Genomic DNA, 22,195 nt, shown 5'->3' on the forward strand with positions numbered 1-22,195 from the left:
GCTTCACATTGTTTCTCATTCTTGTTCCGTAGCCCATCGCCGCCTCGTCAGGCACAGCCGACGATGAAGGAGGCCTTGGCGGCGAGAGCTGCTCCAACCGGCCTCCGGGCTACTACATCCACACAGCGTACGGCCTGTTCCCGGCGCCCCTGCCCCAGGGGGCGCTGTGCTCACGCGTGTGTGCCTCCTTCCACTTCCTGGGCATCTTCCTGGCCAAGGCCCTGCAGGACGGGCGCCTGGTCGACCTGCCCCTCTCACGGCCCTTCCTGCGCTTGCTGTGCCAGGGGCCCTCCCCCGCACTGCTGGTGCAGCAGCAGCAGCCACAGTCGCACCACACGGGTGCTGGCCACGGGGCGGTCGCTGGTTCGACCGCTGCGTCGGGGCGCCAGACAGCCACTGCTCGGTGAGTTGCACACACAGTCGTGCCTTAGCAGAGGCGCTTGTGAATTGATAGGAGTCAGCCTTGACCCTTTTTTCCCCTCAACTCGTTGTGCCCCACTCCGTTTCAACGCAGTTGGGAATTCTGTGTTGTGCGGGCACCTAATGTGCAGCTCGGCTACACTGTTACGCTCGCTGTCTACACGAGCTCACCACACCCCCGCAACAGTCCTTTAAGTCGCATCTCTCTTTTTCACACTCCCCTTTTTGTTGCTAACACCACCCTCTCAGCCTTTCTTTGCCTGTACGGGGTCGAGGCAGATGTGCTTGTTGTAAGGCTGTGAATAACCTCTGAGACCCGTGAAAGGTGGTGCACCTGTGTGCACCATATTTATTGTTCTCCAAATGTGATGACATGGCATGCAGTGTGCCCTATTAGCTATCCTTTCTAAATTGAGTAAAAAAAAAGGAAAACTAAAGTGAGCAAGAGCACTTACCAGGCTTAATGCTGCTCGTTGTGCAGATAAAAAAGCAAACATAAAAGCTATAGATAGCTACATTACAGTACACCTTTGGAAAGGAGACAACTGGCTGCATTTCTGAGCACAGTAAAGGTCGCAGGGGCTGAGCGAGCTAAGGTGTTGATGGAGTGCGGTTTTTCCTCTCCGCTGTGGTGCTTTGACACAGTCCTGTTTTGAAGCTTGTCCTTGCTCTTCTTGCGGGTGTTTTAGGCCGATTTCTGAATTGAAACTTGGGGCGCAAGTTGTGCCATTGCGAAAGCCCTTTGTGGGCACAGTAAAGATCGCCAGCAGCTGTGCGAAATCTGGCCGTACTTCTTTGCTGAAGCTCTGGGAAAGGAGGTGCCGTGCCAGCTGCCTCAAGTGCTCCTTTTGGCGCAGCGATGCCAACAAAAACCGTGCGATTGCTTCACGGCTGTAGCTTCTTCAGCAAAATTTCAGTGAATGGCACAGGCCCTGCTGCGTGTGCTAGTGCCCATGGAGAGACCGGCTGCGAGCTTACTGTCAGTGCCTCTACATGTTGGCAGCTCTTTTCGTGGTCTTTGTGCACCTTGTGCAATTTTGGAACCAACGTTCTCATGGTACCATTCCCCACCACCCGATTCCACCCTGCAGGGAGCAATCCATCAACCAGATGAACTCCCTGATGACTCGTGAGGAACTGGGGGGACAACAGGGATGCTTGGCAGAGTCTGTGCCGATCGCCAGGAGGCCCTCTCAGCAGCCACAGCAGCAGCAGCAACAGCAGCAACAACAACAACAACAACAACAGCAACAACAGCAACAGCAGCAGCAGCAGCCTGCCTGGTTCAGTGGGATCCTCACCCATGAGGACTTCATGGAGGCAAGTGTCAACTTTTGATATTGCCTGTTTGCTGGGAGAGATATCTGGGTGTGTTCATGGGAGCATCGACCTCTTTGGCAGACTTCGTGAATACGAGAGTCCGAGGTGGGGCTGTCGAATGTATGAGTTAGCAGTGCCATTCTGAATGCCCATGCAGCCTGGTCCTCGCATAATTTGTTTTCAGTTTGTATTGTCGACTCGCAATGGTTAACTTCGATAATCATAGGTTGGTGTATTTGAAATGTCATATCTTTATTTATTTAGTTTTTTACAAGTATGAAGGCTCTTACTGGTCCCAAACTTTTACTGCCTACATTTGAGCCGCGGAGTGTGCGCTGACTGGATCATTTGTCAGCTGTGGGCGAGACCTTCGAAACACCGTCTTTCCTTTCACATTCACTCTGGTGCCCTACACGATGGCAAAAATGGGATGGCGGCACTTTTCATCACCTCTGCCCTCAAAAAACGCGAGCACCACCCTATCCTGAATGCCTCTTGAGCCTTTGATTATATGCTTGGACCCACATTCGGTGACCTCTGCACATTGAGCCGACATGTGAGAGCCGGGCGGCATGCGCAGGTGAACCCGCACCAGGCGCGCTTCCTGCAGCAGCTGCGTGAGCTGTCAGCGCAGAAGCAGCACATCCTGGGCGACAACTCCCTGAGCCAGGAGGACAAGCTTCGGCAGCTGCACAATCTGGCCTTCCCTACCCACGACGGCACAGGCATGTCCACCCGTGTTGAGGACCTCGGGTGAGTGTCGGTTCCCCCTCGTGGTGGGATGCACGGATGGAATAAAATTTTGGGCAGGCATGATGCCTCTGTGGCTTTGGTGTGGTCCGGCAATTTCGGTGGGGCCGACAATACTATTAGGGTGGCGGCCACCACCCCTCACTTGCCCTAGGCACCATTGCTGATAATCACTGCTTGGTTGCTCACACGGTACTGGCGCTGACAGCAGACTCTCGGACGGTGCAGTGTGCTGGAGATGCAAGACAAAGACGACCGGAGTCCGCAGTCGCGAAATATTTCCCAATGTTCACGACTTTCAAACAGGGGTTTATAAATATTTACTAGGCAGTTTTGCCTGTAATCTTTTTCTGTTTTTGGGCTGCCGCGGTGGCTGAGCGGTTATGGCGCTTGGCTGCTGACCCAAAAGATGCGGGTTCGATCCCAGCCGCGGAGGTTGCATTTCAATAGAGGTGAAATGCTAGAGGACCGTGTACTGTGTGATATCAGTGTACGCTAAAGAACCCCAAGTGGTCGAAATTTGCGGAGCCCTTCACTACGGAGTCTTTGATAGCCTGAGTAGCTTTGAGACGTTGCACCCCCATAAACCAAACCATTTTCTATTTTGGTTTCCGTTCTCCACTGACCCTTATTCTTCACGCGAAAGCTTGTGAGGTTGAATGAAGGGATTGATGATACATTTTCTCCACTTATTTGCGGCTGACTGTTCGAACCACCAACCCCACCTCATGCTCGGGAGTGCTACTGAGTGCATATAGTGGGTTGCACTGTTGTGAACAAAAGGAACAGATGCTACAACAATGGCAGGTAGGAACAAATAATGCCGAGGAATTGAGGACATAGGACTCTCAAACAGGGTTACGACCAAGTGTTCACGCAAGTTAGGGCTGGGGAGACGCTCAAAGGCCGGTTGGAACAAGCTCGTGGGGAAATGTTCCCACGATGCTTCGTCCCACTGGGGGGAGAGCAGAGCCACGCTGAAACATCCGCGTACAATGACTTCCAAAGGCCACACAGAGAAACCTGTTTCCTTGGCGCAGTCGCGCATGCCTCTCGTGCGGCACAACACAGTCGCCCTCTGTCTGTGGTCAGCGTAACTAGGGAGGCCACGTTGTCATTGTGAAGCTGGGTCGGAAGGGACAGAGTCTTAGTAGAGCCCCCACAAGCTGCATTTAACAAATAGTTGCAGTTTCTTTCGTCATATATGAGTTACCTGTGTTACATGCTGACATGCAGACCTAGAGATGGTGGCAAAAGCTTCATCCTCGGCTTTTGTTTACAGGCTGACCTTCCAGTTCTGCCCGTCGTCCAAGGTATACGGATTTGACGCGGTGGAGCTGAAGCCAGGAGGCGAGCAGGATGAGGTGACCCTGGACAACATTGAGGAGTACACCGAGCTGCTGGCCGACTTCTGCCTCCACACAGGCATCCGCCGCCAGATGGAGGCCTTCCGCAGTAAGTGAACAGCACAGCTCACCGCACAGTGCCCTGCCTCTGTTTACCGTCAGATCCATCTGTCTCTGTATTCTGTTCGCTGCTTCAACATGTAATGTTGTGCCGCGTGTTTCTTCTTGTCTAGTGTAAATATTGCAGTAGGCGCACATGTGTAGTACAACCACGATTGTAACACAAGGGTTGCTTTTCGGTGATAAGGAAGAAGGAAAAAAAAAATGATTAGCTCATTTAGATATGAAAGTGGCTTTTCACATGTATTAGGAGTAGAGTAACTTGCATTGCGCTCAAGTAAATCTGGTAATTACAGTCAACGACCGATTTTTCGAACCCTACAGGAAACGTAAAAACGTCTGAAAATTCAGGCAGTCCAAAAAAATGAATGCATGCAAAAAACGCACCTTTTTTTCTTTTTTCTCGGATCTAGAGGGTCAAGGGCGAAGTACCAGGCTTCCGAAACCCTGCCAAAGCATGAGCGAAGTGGTTATGAAAAGAGGCATTCAAGAACTTTGTATGCAGCTGACTGCCAGTTTATTATGTACATGTGTGTCGTCAGGACAGCCGGTGTTATTGCTGCAGTGGCTTGAAGAACTTGATTGTTGTTTGGACGGCGTTCTGCTTGCATGTGATCACATTCGCCTCAATCTGATCAAGGATCATGTCACCACTGTACACCGATGAAAGCATCAACAATGCTTGCGTCAACTGAGCACTTGTAGACGGCGCAGGCGTTGGCTCCTCATTTTCAGCATCGGAGTCTTCAGAATCCCCCACAACCTGACGGAGTATTTCCTCGTCAGTTAGTTCCGCGCAGAAGTCGAGCTCGTTGTCAGCGTCAACAAACTGTTTGAGTTATTTCCGTGCGTATGCAAACCCCAGCAGAGTGGAGGTCGTTGATCACGTTGTCCATGGGCGGGCACACGTCAATTATGTTGTTACTTTCAGGCAAGTCTGCTGCTTCTGTGGCGAGTACGAAGCCCGCGTGGCGAAAACAGTTGCGAATCGTGTCTTGCTTTACTGCCTTCTATGCGTCCGCAAGCATTCCAACATCAGACCAAAGGTCAACGTTGTAGCCTTTGCCGTTTTCCGCACACAGCACCATGCGGTTTAGTACCAGTGAACTGCTTTGCAACCGCTTTGCAATCACAGAATTAAGCCACATGATGAGAGCTTCCTCAAGCTTCGGATGAGCACCTTGGCTTGCATTCTTTTTTTCGGCACCATATGGTTTTTCGGCCGCTTCCAACATCTGGCCCTTGTTTTTGAGGAAATCCGAAACTGTTTGCTTAGAAATGCCGAACTCCTTGCCCACGTCAGCCTGCAATGGGCCGCCCATGACTTGCTTAAGGGGGGAGGCTACTCTTAAAGAAAAAAATTTTGCTTCTGCACCATATTTAATCAAATTGCACACCCATGACTAGTTTTTTATGCTGATTCCAAAAATGTCATTGGTTTCATGATAGGATCATTAGTTATTGAGATACACTTAATTACACCCTTCTCACTAATAAGAACAATTAAGAGAAAAAACACATTATAAAAGTTTATAAATTGCACTTGGTTGGGTTCTAAAAACAGAAATGAATAAAATGTTGGAAACAGTTTTTCAATTTTACTATCATAAGTAGTTTTTAAAGACATTGAAACTCAAGGTACAAATAGTGCCTAGGAGGAGGAACAACTTTATTTACGTCATGGCCTAATGGCATCATGACCTAATGGCGCCGTGACGGGGGCCCAGGCGGAAACTCAGCAGAGGATCTGAGGCCTTTGTCGCTCAAGAGCCGCCGAGACCTGCTGGACGGCCCAGGTTTGCACGTCACGGTCAGAGCATTCCGCCGCAGCCGCGAGTCGCGGCGGAATCGTTATGCTTTTAGAAGCCCCGTCGGGGAATTTTGTGCAGTCCCATAGGATGTGCGTCAGAGTTGCCCTCTCCCGCTGGCACACGCGACACACACATCAGTCATCACTCGGCGCAGTCCCGGGTGTGGGGGAGGGAAAGTGCTTCGAGCGAGGCGGGAAAACTGCGTAAGCTCATTGAATGTTGTCATGTGGTCTTTGGCACTACACCACGTTGGACGGTCGGTTGCAGCGGCGCGGTTGGTTTGCGCTCGCGCCACTGCATGTGCCGTCTCGTTGTGGTTAGCGTGCTTCTCCAACGCATCGTTGCCCGCATGCACCGGGAACCACCTGAGACTGACATACCTTTCTTCCCGTTGTAAGTCAGTCGAGCACAGAACACGCACAGCCTCACCGCACACTTTGGCCTGGGCATAATTCCGCACTGCACTTTGGGAATCACACAGCACCGTTTGGCAGCCGGGGTCGGCAATGGCCAAGGCAATGGCTACCTCCTCCGCCTGACATGCCTCAATAGTGCCTAACTTGCAATCAAAAACTAGAGCAAATTAAAAAATTTCTGAACCTTAATTACAAATTCTACTCCCCACATTTTGTAGACTACACATATGGCTACTTGCTAAAAAAAGAATTATGGTTCTATCTGCCATAGCTGCTGAGATATGCTAGTTTGGGACATGCTACGGGTCCAAAATTTCCATTTTGAGAAAAACAGCAAAAACAAACGAAGTGGTGTTTATGGCAAAGTACTTCAAATTTATTTATATACTGGCATCAGCAGACAATAACCTCCTGGAAGGTAGTCTGTCTGACCAGAGTTATTAAAATTACGCTTTTTGAGTGAGCGCTGAAGATTTTCTGCAGATTTGCGCTTCTGCACAGATGCTGTTTTCCTCTGGACATCTTTTTCCCGCATGCGCTTGGTTGTCTGGGGGCTAGGCGTTAGGCTGAGCTCTTGCAGTATACGTGCAGCAGTTCTTTCGCTCCCTGCATTGAACTTCATCACTGCTTCAGCCACAACAGCCTGCACTGTGAAGAGAGAGGCATGTCTTTCTAGCAAGGGACCATATCATCGAATGCAAGCTCTCATTGTTGTTTTGCGTTTTGCCTCGTTGGCATCGTTCTAGCAGCCTCCTGTCTGAAAGCCTTTGATATACAGGCAGTAAGGCATTGCAGACATGAGGAGGTAGACTGTACCGGTGAGGTGGCATTGCTTCGCCTCTGGCCTCTGCTGCATTCTGCCGGCACCAAGAATCGGGGCCTGTTGGACAGAGGCTGTGGTTTGAAGTGGAGTTGTTAGACGTCACATGATGGTAGGTGGCCATCACAGCTTTGTGCGTAGCCTCCACATCACCTATGTGGGATTTGAGCGCCCACGAATAATAAGAGCTCAATTTTGTGATTAAATCTTGCGTGAGCTTGCCTCTCCCACCAAGTGATTCTCCAGCAGCACCTTTCTGTTTGATAACCATGTTGCGCAAAGCAGTGCCCATGCGTTTCTGCACATGGTTTACGCAATCCTCCTTATGGATTTCAATATATCCATAGACTTCAGCTTCTTGCAAAGCAGGGAACGTGCGACTGTCCCCGTCAGACAGCACTGTAGTATAACGGAGCTTGTGTTGCTGCAGGGAACGCTGAAATAAAATGAGGGCAGCCTCAACCTCCATTTCACCAGCCTTCTTGCTTGTGTTTTTTTGGCAGATGTGGCTCTGCTTCCACGATGGGTACGTTGGGTCGTCTTCTTTGGGGCCCTGCTCACAGCCGGCGCAAAAATTGCTGAGAACAACAAAGTCAAGAACAAGCCCAGTGAACAGTTCAATCACAGTTCCGACGCCGATGTGCGACGAATGCCCGCGTGTCATCCATGAGCCGTCGAATGACACCGCGATGTTGCCCGGATTCCCGAAATTCAACTCTGTATAAACTTCCCAAACTGCTCGCGCACAGTCGGAAGTCAACTTCTGAGCCGCACGGTCCACCGCGGGCGTCAACTTTGTCTTGACGTATTTCTGCCAAGTTTTCGAATGGAGACTGCGGTGCGATATATTCATCTCCGAAAATATATCATTCAACGCGGCACGCTGGTTACCTGTTGACTGCATTGCGCGCGCGGCGAGAATGTTCACCACGAACGGGCTCACTGTCTGGTCGGTCTCCACACGCGGCGAACTCCATCGAGATGACACGTCGCCACAGTTCTCGCATGTCAGGGTCAATTTAATGGCGAGGCCATACTCTCTGTCAGATTTTTCAATCAACACGTCGCCGTTGCATTTTTTGCACTTCACTGACGACAGCATCTCGTTCACCAAGCGCAAGCTGACGATGGAGAAGGTGTCTCCGGGTGGGGCAGTTGCGGCGTCTCCCATTGCACCGAAGAATGCTGCCTTTCGCTCTGTTGCTGCCGCTGATGCCATCTTCTATCTCGGAAGTTTGCAGCATTCGGGTATTGCGACGAACACGGCCGCTGCCCGATGAGGCTTCTGCGACCGGCGGCGCCGTTAGGCCTAGCTCGGTCGGCACCTCCCGATCCGCTGGCGGAGGCGTACCCACGGTGCCTGTGGTGTCCGCGGTGCTCGAGGTGACCGTGGCGCTCTTCTTGAGGTTGTTAATGAGCGATTTTTTCCTCTTTTTTCTATATCTGTGCGTCGTGCTGAACTTTGGCGCTGGCGTTGACATCGTCGCGAGATGCACCTGCGAACACACCTTGACAAAATGGCTACCGCTTGGGCTCAACAGACGCTTCCAGCAGACGACACGAGGCCCTTCAGCCAATCAGATAGCAGCTTTCAGTCATGTGCACCAACTAGCGAATAGCATCGCGCGTTGCGTCTGCTTTTTGGCGGCATTTTCTCCCTCATCCAATAAGCATAAAGGAGCAGGAACTGCGCGAAATTTAAAACGAAAAGCAGCTCTTCCAAACGAGACCAAGATGGCCGCGATCGCTGCAGTGAAACGATAATAGCATGTCTCGGAAAAAGCCTCGTTATTGCGCGAAAATTTGCCAAGAGCGAGCTCGGATCGAAGTTTTATACTCCTTTTACAGTCTAAATATTGGCTCTAGAGATTAGAAAATTCACAGGGTGGTAGAGAAACAGCTGCAGATTTCGAAAATTACATTCTTGAAAAATCGATTTTTTTCGCGATTTTTTGCGCCTCTAAGAGCCGTCTCCCCCCTTAATAATGGCGGCTTTCTTCTCCATCATTACCCGACGATACTTTCCACGCTTCAATGTCCATCGGCGAGGACAACGAAGACGGAGTGGGGGCACACTTGACACAACAGATGTGGTCTGCACAAAAGAAACTGCGCCACTGTGCCTCCGGAAACACTGGAAGCGGCACTGGTGAACATAGCCAGCGTGGCCAGACCAAACCAGTGTGTGACAGCTAGCTAGATTCGGCTAGTTGTGGTTCAGAGCAGTGATATGCTTCGGCTGCAAGTCGATTTCCTTCGCAAGAGCGCTGTGCGAGGAGTCAAAGGACCTTCCGTTGCGTCAAAATGTCCAGGAAATTGGACGGCGGGGGGTTCGAGCGTCCGAAATTTCAGTTGTTCTTATACATTGGTTCTATGGGGCTCGTGGTGGTGCCGCGAAGACGTCCGAAATATCGGGCATGTCCAATAATTTGGGTGTCCGAAAATTCGGTTGTTGACTGTACTTGCATAATTAAAGCATTCATTATTTAGGTTTTCAGAATTTCTGCTAACATTGCTATGAACACCCCCCAGGGATTCTTATAAATTTTGGAGGGAAAAAGGGTGTTCGTTTTGCTTCAAATAAAGTGTTTCTCTGGCTGTGGCTCTTGGCTTCTGTGCCCGTGACAAGTCACTCATGCCTTGTGTCCCCCTGCATGGTGCAGTGGGCTTCTGCAAGGTGTTCCCCATGGAGAAGCTGGGAGCATTCAGCCCCGAAGAGGTGCGGCTCATGCTGTGTGGCGAGCAGAACCCAGTCTGGAGCCGCGAGGACGTGCTCAACTACACCGAGCCCAAGCTGGGCTACACCCGTGACAGGTGTGTGCCTTGCATGGTCTCTTGGTGGCTGTCGAGGAGTTGCTTTCTTCTACAAATCGTGAATGCTCATATACTGGTCCCATCCGTGGGAATGCTCTCGGTGCGACTTTAGCCTGACATACTGTGAGAGAAATTTCAAACGCCAAAAATTTGACCGGACGTTTACCCTTTTGCTAATTAAAATTACAGTGACTGCTGGGGTGGTGTGAATTGTGGATGCCAGTTTAGTATAAAGTTTAGTAGTAAAGCTTGTAGAAATGTAGATGCATGCGGCGTGACGGCACAGTGAGGGAGGGTTTGAGGATGACGTGTGGATATGTGGCATTGACAGAGATGCAGTACCCCATGTGTTGGGGCAGTTGAGGTCACTTGTGCAGGTGTATGGGTGTGTGGCGTGCATAGAAGCCGCCCACTTGATTTGTGGCTGAAAAACTTCGATCACACTTCCGTGCATTATTCAAAAGAAACAATTTACCTGCTTCATGTCGTGCAATTTCTGACAGCCTTAAGTTGGCGCATTAAGCATTTTCAGTCGGTCATTTGGCCGGAATGTGTTGGACCACTCGTCAGTTTGATATAGCATTCCGTCCTCAAGCATTGTGTCTCTCCACTTCCCTTGTCCAGCCCCGGCTTCCAGCGGTTCGTGAACGTGCTGGTGGACATGACGGGCGCCGAGCGCAAGGCGTTTCTGCAGTTCACCACGGGCTGTTCGTCACTGCCTCCCGGCGGGCTGGCCAACCTGCACCCACGCCTCACCGTGGTGCGCAAGGTGGACGCCTCTGACGGCTCCTTCCCCTCAGTGAACACGTGCGCCCACTACCTCAAACTGCCCGACTACTCCTCCGAGGCCCTACTGCGTGAGCGCTTGCTCGCCGCCACCCGCGAGAAGGGATTCCACCTCAACTAGGACAGCAGCCGCCATCGCCTCGTGGCTTCTGTGTGTGTGTGTGCACGTGTGTGTGAGACTGCCTCCTTGCCCTTGGGAGCAGGAAAAGACTTTGTTGCCAGAACCTGATTGGTTGGTGCTTTGAGGGGGAGAGGTTTTGTTTGACTAGCTGCTGCCACCAGCTTTTTTTTTTTCATGATCAAGGCGCGGGGAATGCAGGAGGTAACACTTTCTGTTGGTTTTGTTTGAACGAGTGCGTGTTCCCGGCTGCAAAAAAAAAAAAAAAAACTGCCTTGGAGCTTGGAAGAGACTGTTTATCACGCTGGTTTCATTTGTCTATTAAAGAAAAATAGGCAGCAGTTTGGTGACTGGTTGCATTTAGGTGGCCTCTGTTGTCAGAGTGCTGGTAGGTAAAGAAAGTGAGTTTAGCTAGGCTTTGATGCATCAATGCATACAGGCTGGCAGCTTGGAGCAGGCTGTAACCAGACCATTATGAGTGTGTCTGAAGATGCTAGCAAATGCGGAAATTGACTTTGAAACTGGTTGAACATGTGGAAAGAAAACAGCATTGTTTTCTTGTCTCTGAGCAGTGCTTGGGCTTCGATGAATTCAGGCGCAGGAACAAGACTGAGTTCAGCAGATGAGGGAGCTGATGACAAATACTTCTACAATGCCCTCAGCATGTGCCCTAGGCATCATTCTCCGCTACAATTCGGTTGACCTCGGTGAGAACTGATGAACACACCGTAAGGGAATGGAGGACATTCAACAGTATGTTTACGTTGTGCGAAAAGTCTGCATTTTACGCCCGGGACAAGGTTTTTTCATCAACCAAAGTTGTTCTTCTTGAAACACCTGTCATGACAAGATTGATATTTAGAGCGCATCTAGTACGCTGGAGTTCTGTGAATCGTTGCAGCACCCACAGTTTCATTGCATCCCTTTCACAGCATACTCGGTACTGTCATTAATTGGTGCGTAATTTAAGAACGCTGACCTTGCCGGTGTAACCTAGTAATCTAGCCCCTCTTTCTGCGTTCAAAGCAGCAGGTTGCAATAGTGTCTGAAAATGTTGCCAGTTGCGCGCACTCTAGTGTTAGCCGCATGGTTTCTGTAGCGAGCTGCATTTGCTATGGGCCTGCAGCACTTGATTGTAAGCCCATCTCCACATCTAAGGCCAGCCTAGTGCACACAGCTGGAATCCTATCCAGTGCAAGATTTTTTTCGAGGTTTTCTGTCAAGATCTTGGCGATGTTTGTCTGATCAGAAAAGTCCATTGGTGATATCTACTGTCATCTTCCTGACATAACTTGGAGAGCAGTAGGTTTCGTAGTTGTGCATTCCCTGTACTTCTATTCTAAGTACTTGGTTTTTCTAGTTCCTGGCTTATCACGGGTGTATTCATCACTTTAATGTAATTCACTGAGGCATGTGCTCCTTCTAATATATGCCCTGAAATTGATGTCTGGTGTAGAAAAGCAATAGCAGCACTTTTTCCCATGTACCAATTTCATTTTTGAGACTGTACGCATAAAAACTTGCACGAATTTTGTTTGACATCTCTGCTAGCAAAATGTTAGTAAAAGGCTTTTGATGGGGATAGGAGCTGGCCGTAACGAGTCTTGTACGCACAGTTTTGGTAAAGTGAAAGCCGCAAACCAGTGAAGGCCAGTCTCTGAAAATACCCGGTCGACCTCTATCCCTCTTCTGGCTAACAGCATGCATTTCAAGCACAACCCGGATTTGGATGGCAGTTTGGTGATGTGTGCGAGGACATGTGCCCCTGGTGTTCCTCCTCCTCAATACTACCGGATTCAGCTGTTTTTTTTTTATTTGTGTGGGATCGAAGAACGTGACGTTGTGTGCTCCATGGAGGGGCCTGTGAAGTTGCGCAGTCTTCGTTGTGCAGTTACCTCTGCATCGCAGGAACTGGAGTGTTTAATGTGAAGGCTGCTCGTCGTGGTTTTGGCGACACCCCCTGTGGACTCTTTAGAAATTTTTTTTTTCTTGAAGTCTGCACTGAAATGAGTGTTTGGTCAAGCTTTGCTGGGAAAGAAATGAAATGTTGATTCTTTTGCTCTGGTTTTTTTCGCACGTGTGGTGGTTGTGCATTTCCACTGTGGTGCGTGGCACTTTCCTGCATCTTCATACTCGGTAGTGTGCAAAAAGAAAATATTTTTTGCTCACCATTTTGACCCAGTGATTGCAGCATGGTGCATTACTGCGAACTTTTTGCATCATTCACGTTTGTCCTTATACTATATGGCACCAGAAAGAAGTGTGATGGCTTTGTGTGAACCAGTCTAGAATGAAGAAGTCGCTTTTTTTGTTTGCTTGTTTGTTTCACATTTTTTGACATTTGGACTGAGCTTTGGATGAGTATTTGTCGGGTTTTCCTTTTTTCTCCGTTGATGAACGGCTGGAAATGTGTAGCTGCTAGTTTAAGTAACTTGTAGCTAATGTTTTCTGTAACCCCTCCTTTTCTTTCCCTCATTGGTTACAGCCAGGTTAGACGTGCCTAGTCTCCTGTGGAACCTTCACCAGTCAACTAACGGGGCATCGGTTCTTCGCGTTACTTTCCACTTTTGCGTAGCGGCTTCCATGCCTTCATGTGTCATGCAGCTGTGTTTCAGCTGTACTTGCCAAGTGCCTACAAACGTCTTTGCCGTGAGACAAGGGTTATCTCTGTGTACTTGCACATTATGCTCTCTGCACATTTACGAAAGAGGTGATGCATTTCAGTTCGCTAAGCAGGTTTTGGTTTTGTGCCCACATTGTATTCCCAGTTGCGTACCGAGTTTCGGTTACTAGTTTACAGGGGAAAAAAAAAGAAATATGGGGAAAAAATACCAAAAAATGTTGCGCCATCATAGTTGAAGTAGCTTTGTGTACATATACAGAAGTCTATGGCGACACCCAACAGCTTAAGCTATACATAGATATATTGCAAAGACCTATAAATATTACCTATACATACATTATACATACATGCATATATAGAGATATATATATATATTATATATAAATCTGGACTAAGAGCTTTTTGCTTTTTTTTTCCTGCAAGCTGGAACCTTTGGAAAGCTGTCTGTAGACTGTCTCTGGTTTCTTCTGCATCGACACTTCAAGCTGATTTTCTTTTTTGAGTCAGTTTTTTTTTTGTTGTATCTTTGTTGGTTTTCTTTGTGTGTGCACATTTTATTTTACTTGTGGCTGTTTGTGTGAACCCAGTGTTTTTCTTTTAGTGTGCGTGCATGTGTTTAACATGTGGAGTGTCTCTGGAAGGTGGTGCAAGTGAGACCAACGTCGGCACTGTGTCCGTAATGTGTACAATTCTCTAATTTATGACAGCGGACTCGTCTGGCGCTGGAGTGCTCGGAAACATGTGCTGGTTTAAAAGTGGAAGAGAAAAAAAAAACTGTGATGTACCGCTACTTGCTGCTACCGCTGTGGACGAGAATAAAAGACTATCGTCATGCGTTTGTTGGAGGAAAAATGGAGCGCTGACTTGGTGCAATTTTGTTCGCCTGAACTAGATGAAAGACTGCTCACGTCATGAATGCCCCCCCCCCCCCCCCTCCCCTCCTCCTCCTCCACTTCTGTGCACGCCTGTGGCTTTAGCCATTAATTCGTGCTGATTTCTGGCATCCCACAATTAAGTTTTGAGACGCTTATACAAAAAAAAAATTGGCTATGGTTCAACCGGGCTGAACCTAGGAAGATGGGCGAAAGTTCTGTTAAGGTAAGCACACGAAGCTAAGCATGCACACGCCATACTATATGTAGTGAACGGCGCATCACGTGATTTCCGGGAGTTGAGAGAGTGCCGTTGGTTCTGCATGCACAGCTGTGGTGAGGTTTGGCGAGTCAAGCGGCATAAAGTCATAGCCAAGCCTTCGCTCCTCCTGGCATGAAGGTTAAATTTCATAGCCACATGACCTTCGGCTTTGTACCGGAGGAGTAACTTTTTTTCCCACCGTCTAATATGATGGGAGAGAAGGCTTTAGCCTAAACCCCCATTCATTCCCCTTACCATTGGCCAGAATCTCTTGGGACTCTGGCAACGGTCAGGGCAAGACCGATGACTGCGTTGCTCTTCTGCTTCTGTTTGGAGGAGTACAGCTTTCGCTCGAAAAAGAGGTGTTCGACGAGCTGTCTGCACGTTTTCATGTGGTCTCCCCGTGGGGCGGATTTGGTCGACAGCTTGCAATCCCAGCGGGTGGAAATGAGTGGTATTTTCAGTTTTGTTCTACACTAATGATCGGGCGGATCTCTCTCTGCGAAATGCAGCACCATCCTGACACACTCTTCACACAGACTACAGAAAATTGAAAATTGGTTTTTAGGGAAACAAATGGCGCAGTATCTGTCTCTCATATCGGCAGACACCAGGGAAGGGATAAAGGAAGAGAAGTAAGGTGCTATAGTGGAGGAGATCTTCAACGTGCACCGACATTGCATAGCACATGGGCCATTAGCGTTTTGCCTCTATCAGTACAGAAAACGCAGAGATCAAATACGAGTCTCAACCCTCCCCTCGGCCCCCACCTATGTGCCTCAGGTATTGCGTGTAAAAGCAGTCGCAATAATTAACATTTCATTCTCAAGCATGAGAGACAGTGTAGGAGAGGTGAAAGAAAAAGTTGCATTCTACCTTATTCTTGCAATCCCCGCGGATGGAAATGAGTAGTAGTAGTAGTAGTATAGATTGCGTGCCTAAACTGCTATAATCATGATCACTGTCTACCTTATTTGTGTCTTTGATCTCCCAATTTACAGGACCCCTGTTGTGTCGTCCAGTCTGTCTATACCCTATTACTACTTACCTCCTAAACACTCCTGTCTGTCTGGAAAACTTTATTAATAGACAGTTTTAGCTGTGCGTACGCGAGGAGTTTGCGGGGACGGTAGTGCGCATGCGCAGAACGCAAGCGCAAGCCTTGCGTCTTGCGCACGGTAGCCTTGCGTACGCTAGCCAGCGGAGTTTGCGTTGCGGCGCTTGCGTGGCTTGCGTACGCTAACTTTGACAAGATGGCGGCGCCCTGCTCGCCCGCTTCGGAATAAATACATGTCGCCGCTGGATTCTCCGACGCAATAGCTCGCTAAAATGGTAGCGGTTCGCTTTTATTTCGCCTAATCTTGCCCACACGTAGCGGTATAAGCGATAACTAGCCCCTGTTTTTCAGATAATTTGGCGATCTTCAAGCTCCTAGGCCTAACTATATTCAGTGTGTTTTCCTCGTAGCAACGACACCTGGCGAAGCAGTTTTCTAACTTTTAGCCAGATCTTGCATTTTCTTCGGTTTGCATAGTTTTTCTTCTTGGAACAAAAAAAAGGCTCCCAATGCACTCACAGTAGTTATCAGTAATCACGGATGAAATTTTCTTCAACCGAGCGTTGATGTGGTTTGACTTCTTGTCACTAGATGGCGCCACGTGCGCCTGAGGGACGCTACGGCACGGTCAGCTAAAACTATACTTCGGAGCGGACAGCGTAACGCACGCAGCGCCGTAGCTCTTTGCGTACGCAAGTGCTTGCGTACGCAAAGAGCTACGGAGCGGACAGCGTAACGCACACAGCGCCGTAGCTCTTTGCGTACGCAAGCACTTGCGTACGCAGAGCTAAAACTTGACAGTTTTAGCTGTGCGTACGCAAGTGCTTGCGTACGCAAAGAGCTACGGCGCTGTGTGCGTTACGCTGTCCGCTCCGAAGTATAGTTTTAGCTGACCGTGCCGTAGCGTTATGGTGTCTATAGTAGCGTCCCTCAGGCGCACGTGGCGCCATCTAGTGACAAAAAGTCAAACCACCAACGCTCGGTTGAAGAAAATTTCATCCGTGATTACTGATAACTACTGTGAGTGCATTGGGAGCCTTTTTTGTTCCAAGAATAAAAACTATGCAAACCGAAGAAAATGCAAGATCTGGCTAAAAGTTAGAAAACTGCTTCGCCAGGTGTCGTTGCTACGAGGAAAACACACTGAATATAGTTAGGCCTAGGAGCTTGAAGATCGCCAAATTATCTGAAAAACAGGGGCTAGTTATCGCTTATACCGCTACGTGTGGGCAAGATTAGGCGAAATAAAAGCGAACCGCTACCATTTGAGCGAGCTGTTGCGTCGGAGAATCGAGCGGCGACATGTATTTATTCCGAAGCGGGCGAGCAGGGCGCCGCCATCTTGTCAAAGTTAGCGTACGCAAGCCACGCAAGCGCCGCAACGCAAACGCCGCTGGCTAGCGTACGCAAGGCTACCGTACGCAAGACGCAAGGCTTGCGCTTGCGTTCTGCGCATGCGCACTACCGTCCCCGCAAACTCCTCGCGTACGCTAACTCTTTGCGTACGCACAGCTAAAGCTGTCTAATATTGTCTAATAAAGTTATATTACAGGGCGGAAGTTTGAGGTGGCCCGGAAGAGGCCACCTCTCACAATCACTAGGTGGGCTCCTTGTTACAGGAGCCCATTGGCGACCGCCACGGCTCGGTCTGCCAGGGCCTTCTGGCTCGCCAGGTCGGAGCAGCCGAGGAAGGCTGCCTCCCAGTCCTCGCGGGAGGGGTTGGGTTTTGGGGCAAGGTTCGGGTTTGATTGACATGTCCACACCATGGGGAAGATGTCCGAAGACTTCGCACAGTGCGGGCACTTTCCTGTACGTGCAGGATCAAAGTGCTTTACAACTGCCGGCCACAGCAGGGTTTTGGTGTAAAGACGGAGGAGTGTGCGTTCCACCGCCTTTGTAAGGCCCTTGCAGGGCTTAGGGTAGATTGCGTGCCTGAACTGGTATAATTGTGTAATTTTTCGCAAAGTGAGGGCCAGATTGGGTTCGGAATCAGTTTCGGAAGGGTCTGAAGGCGTTGCTCAGAGAGTGAGCGCGCGGGCGGCGACGTCTGCCATTTTCATTGCCTTCGAGGCCCATGAGCAGGAGCCCATACGATCGTTCGAGACGGGGGAGCCCCGATGTAGTCGCTATTTTGAAGGATGCGGTGCGCAAAGAGAGGAATATTGTGCCCCCGTTCAATATTTCTGTAGGCCCCTCTCGAGTCGGTGATGATGACTCGCGAGTCCTGGTCTGCGGCGGTTAGTGCAATGGCGACCTCCTCCGCATGTGTTATGCCTTGAGCTCGGACGTTAGGCCGTTCACCGCGACGTTTTGGCGGACGATGGTGAAGGCCGGAGGCGTCCACGCAGAAGATTACGTGTTTGTTCCTGTCCCCAGCAATTCACCGCCTGTGTCTTAATTGGCCACTCCCTCGTAGTGGTTGTGTGCCATCTTTATTTGAGGCCAACCAACCAATTGCGTCAATGTGCTACTACTGCTTGGGCGTACGTATACAGATGCCTTACCCGCATAGTAACTGCGTGCTTAAGCGGGTATATAGGTACTTTAATTGGCGTGATATTTGATGAAATCAATTACAATATGTGCAAGGCACCCTGGCTATTTCGCCAGAAAATGCGGGTATGTGCCACTGCACCAGAGGCCAACAATAACAGCGAGATCCGATCGATCACCCGGATGCGACATTCGTTGTTTGGATCATCATCATCTCGTCCTGACGCGTGGGCGCGTGCCGGATCCTGAGGTCAGAAGAAGAAGAAGAAGCCGCCGCTTACGACCGATCTCCGTGCCAGAGCACTCGGTTAAGCCTTGCAGACCTGTTCCGCAATATTTCCGGCCTTTCTGCAGCCTGCGACCAGCTTCGAAGTTGCGGCACCCAGTCTTCATTACAAGCTGCGCTGATCCTGCTGCCGGTGAGTGGCCAGTGGCCGCCCAGGCAGACTCACAGCTTCGGCCTTCGCAGTACTCATCAAGATTCGGTGTCGGCTTCGCGCAGTTTTATGGCACAAAGCCCGAAGGTAACTTCCCAGACAACACCAAACACCCTGAGCACGTGCTCAAATGGTCAGAACGTCCTCATTCCAGAACTGGACGTTCTCCCTTGTCTGTTTAAATTGCAGAAGCATAACCTGGTTGTCTATATATAGGCGCCATTTTGAGAAACCTCGGGCTCACCAGCACGCTTTTCTCTGTTCGTTCTGTCAGACAGAGCGCGGTCTTATTGCTCGCCGAATTAAGTTACTGCTTTGGTGGCCAAAACAAGCCAGCCACTTGTGGCTTAACTCTTACAAACCTTGCTCGATATGAAACGTACAACCCGCCTGCAACGTCCATTGCAACCATTGTCACTTGATATCTGAACGTACGGGGAAGAGGCAGCTCTGTATAGGATTTCCTCCTGTGTAAAGAATGTCGACGGCATCCTCTGCGTCCTAGATCGGTGAGCAGAACAGCATTTACCTGCCGACTATGGAAACGTTTTAACTAGGTGCGCTGGGCAGGAGGCCTTTTCAAGAATGTGTCTCCTGCGACTACTCATTCCGACTGCTTGTGGAAATCTGCAGCTATACGTTAGCTCACACACGGCGCATGTCGATTATTTCTATTCCCTATATATAGACAGCGGCCTTCCGTGACGTTAGTATATCCTGTCCGTGCTTTGTTTTGCGTGAGGTACAATATTGACTGACCAGCCTGACAACGTATCCAGCCGGACAATTAAGACTTAGCAGGAACGCTTGCTTGTTCCCGTGCTTGGCTCTGCATGAGGCTCTCACTACGCTTTCGCACTGTCACACTGGCCGGGCCATGTCACGTTTTATACTCACGCTGCCTATGAGGGCTATAGGCGCCTGCATTGGCGTGGCGCGAGCCGCAGAACCGCATGATCGCATGTTCCCACTAAGAGTGGCCCATCCTGTACTCTAAGAGACTGCATCTCCGTGCCCATAGGTATAAAATCGAACTGATTTACCAAAAGGAAAATGTTTTGCGGATCCGCATAATGAAATTAATTCCTCGTGATGATACCGCCCGCCGCGATGGCTCTTGACTTGGCCTTCAAATTCTGAGCCCATGCAAGGTCTCGGGATCCAATCGGGGCCGTGGCATTTACATTACGTCCGAGGCGCAAAAACGCGCCTATGCTCTGTCATTGCAGCGTACGTCTAAGAAACCAAGATGGTTGAAATTAACCCAGAGACCTGCTCTACAGCGTCCCTCCTATAGGCCACGTGTGGGTTCATGACTACTACTACTAGTAGTAGTAGTAAAATTATTTTCTGCAAGAGAATTAGACGCACAAAGGCCCCCCGAGTCTTCGCACGATCCCACTCATGTTCTTAACGTACATATGGCATTGTTCCATGACGTATGTGACCCGGCTGGCGGCGATCTTCTGCTTGGCCAGGTCCGTTGACCGCAATGTGTACTACCAGTCCTCCCAGGTTCGGAGGGGCATCGGCCCGGCAGTGGTAGTGAAAAACTTTTTAATGAAGACCCCGCTACATGGTCGGTGTCCTTAGCCCGGGACACCGCTCGACGAGGCCCCATCTCGTGTCCGCTTTACCAGAGCCCTTTGGGACTCCAGTGTGGAGCAGTTGAGGAGGGCAGTCTCCCATGCCTCTTGGTCAGGGGTAGGAAAAAGAGGAAGGTGAGGACTCTGAGTACATGCGGGGAGGGGGCGTCGGGCCAGATAGAAGAATGTGCTTCCGCCCCCAAGGCTTCATGACTATACATACCGAATCAGAGGCAGAAACTTATAGGCTTATTGAGTGGTTCAAGGAAGACCACTGCCTGTATAAGAAGCATTTTATTTATTTATTTACTTAGAAATTGATAAATTGACTGATTTCTTGACCCAGAGGCCTCGACTTGATCGGAGGCGCCACAATGCCGCCGCCAACAGCACGTCCTCGCCTTGCCTCCAAGGCGGCTACCACTGCCGCCGCCGCCGCTAAACTTCGCAAGCAGTCCAGCGACCAGGGCATTGCCGCCAGGGTGAGGACAGGTAAGAAGAAGCCGCAGATCAGCGAACAAAACGTTGTCATGCTTGCGTGTCTACTCGTCGAGGGACAAGCCAGCGGCGTTACCAAGCGAACGTTCGCTTCTCAGGTCTTGCTACACCACGCAGGCGACTAGCAGGTCCTCCACATGCACTTTCTAAGAGAATACAAAGCAAACTTACAGGACGATTACCACCTGTAGTGCGAATTAAAGTGACAGCTTCGGAGGCAGGCATTGCTGAACGCTCGCGCCCTTACCTCGTCTCCTATCGATATAGCCGAAAGCGCAATCTCATCGCGCAAGGCATTAGCTGCCAGCGTTCCGAGCGTATTCGTCCTCTTCCGGCCACGCAGCGGGCGTTTGTGGGCTGTGGCCTCCCGCGTAAGTGCCGAGCATGACGCTTCCTCTTGGCTGCAGCTAGAGTGACTCGATGGCGCCAAGCACCCGGAAGCTGTAGTCACTGGAACAGGCAGCTGCGTACGCCTGCCGCATCGCGACCAATTAGCGCGCCCGTACTGGTGATGGGCGGGCTCCCGCTACTCCAGCAGCGGTATTGGTAAAACGGTACACGGTAAGCTAAAGGTGCCTATTAATGCGAAAGCAATATATCACTCATCGGCAACGAAACCCGGTGTTGTTCACTCGAAACGGTCCGAAAAATCCACTGACGTCACTATGGTTTCAGAGACCGGAAGTAACGCCATCGGACAGGAAGCGACGTCAACAAAACCGGAAGTTAGACAGGAAGTGCCTTCGTCAGACCGGAAGTGATGCGCTCCTGATCCTTGTGTTGCGAGTCAGACACTGCAGGATATGCCTTAGGCCATGCAGGAACGTTGATTACGGCTTTGTTAAAGGGGCGCTTTATATGTACGCATGCGTCCTGTGGTCTTTCCTAAAGACCTTTACCATAAACGCCTTTGAGACATTAGTACTAGTCACTCACTAGTGCCAGAGTCCTTCAAAACATTGATGGACTCTGCTAGAACTAACTAGTAAACAAATGTAGGTAACTATAGTAGCCCACGATTAGACATGTTTTCGCAATCGCGAAAAAGTGCCCCCCGTAACTTTTTTCGAAGCGTTAATCAAAACGCTTATCGAAATGGTGCTACGAATGTCAGCGCAAACTGGTTCTCCGAGCGCGGGTGAACGGTGATAGTCTCGAAAAATAGCCCACAAGCTCTATGCGAAGCTCGTTTCAGATGTGGCACATTTTGATCTTCTATTTGCATCCTCCCAATGGGTAATGAAACTTCCTTATCACGATGAGTCGCAGGACGAAAATGTGGCAAGAGGTAAAACGAATTCCATGGGGTTCCAGTCATTGCACTTAAGGTTGGCCGCAACGAAATATGAGTGTGTTCACTGCAGGTGGTTGTATGATAATAATTGTTTTTTTTTGGGGAAAGGAAATGGCGCAGTGTCTGTCTCATATTTCGTTGGACACCTGAACCGCGCCGTAAGGGAAGGGATAAAGGAGGGAGTGAAAGAAGAAAGGAAGTAATAGGCGCCGTAGTGGAGGGCTCCGGAATAATTTTGACCACCTGGAGATCTTTAACGTGCACTGACATCGCACAGCACACGGGCGCCTTAGCGTTTTGCCTCCATAAAAACGCAGCCGCCGCGGTCGGGTTCGAACCCGGGAACTCCGCA

General features: G+C 49.9%; 2 protein-coding genes across 3 annotated transcripts in view; both read left to right on the forward strand.

Annotated features, from left to right (window-relative positions):
- Positions 1-14,200, forward strand: part of Ufd4 (ubiquitin fusion-degradation 4-like) — a 171,800-nt gene extending 157,600 nt beyond the window's left edge. For both annotated transcript variants that reach the window (XM_077665513.1, XM_077665515.1), the window contains exons 37-42: positions 33-403; positions 1,512-1,740; positions 2,321-2,493; positions 3,773-3,945; positions 9,667-9,817; positions 10,442-14,200. In XM_077665513.1, the coding sequence (XP_077521639.1) occupies positions 33-403; positions 1,512-1,740; positions 2,321-2,493; positions 3,773-3,945; positions 9,667-9,817; positions 10,442-10,724 (1,380 nt within the window). In that variant the 3' untranslated portion in view covers positions 10,725-14,200. The remainder of the gene's footprint in view (positions 1-32; positions 404-1,511; positions 1,741-2,320; positions 2,494-3,772; positions 3,946-9,666; positions 9,818-10,441) is intronic.
- Positions 14,201-18,385: 4,185 nt separating this feature from the next.
- LOC144134272 (uncharacterized) overlaps positions 18,386-22,195 on the forward strand; it is a 31,771-nt gene continuing 27,961 nt past the window's right edge. The window contains exons 1-2 of the mRNA XM_077667222.1: positions 18,386-18,447; positions 20,398-20,543. Of these exons, the coding sequence (XP_077523348.1) occupies positions 20,426-20,543 (118 nt within the window). The 5' untranslated portion in view covers positions 18,386-18,447; positions 20,398-20,425. The remainder of the gene's footprint in view (positions 18,448-20,397; positions 20,544-22,195) is intronic.

This window comes from Amblyomma americanum, chromosome 5 (genome assembly GCF_052857255.1).
Source record: "Amblyomma americanum isolate KBUSLIRL-KWMA chromosome 5, ASM5285725v1, whole genome shotgun sequence".
In the NCBI taxonomy this organism is placed as follows: domain Eukaryota; kingdom Metazoa; phylum Arthropoda; class Arachnida; order Ixodida; family Ixodidae; genus Amblyomma; species Amblyomma americanum.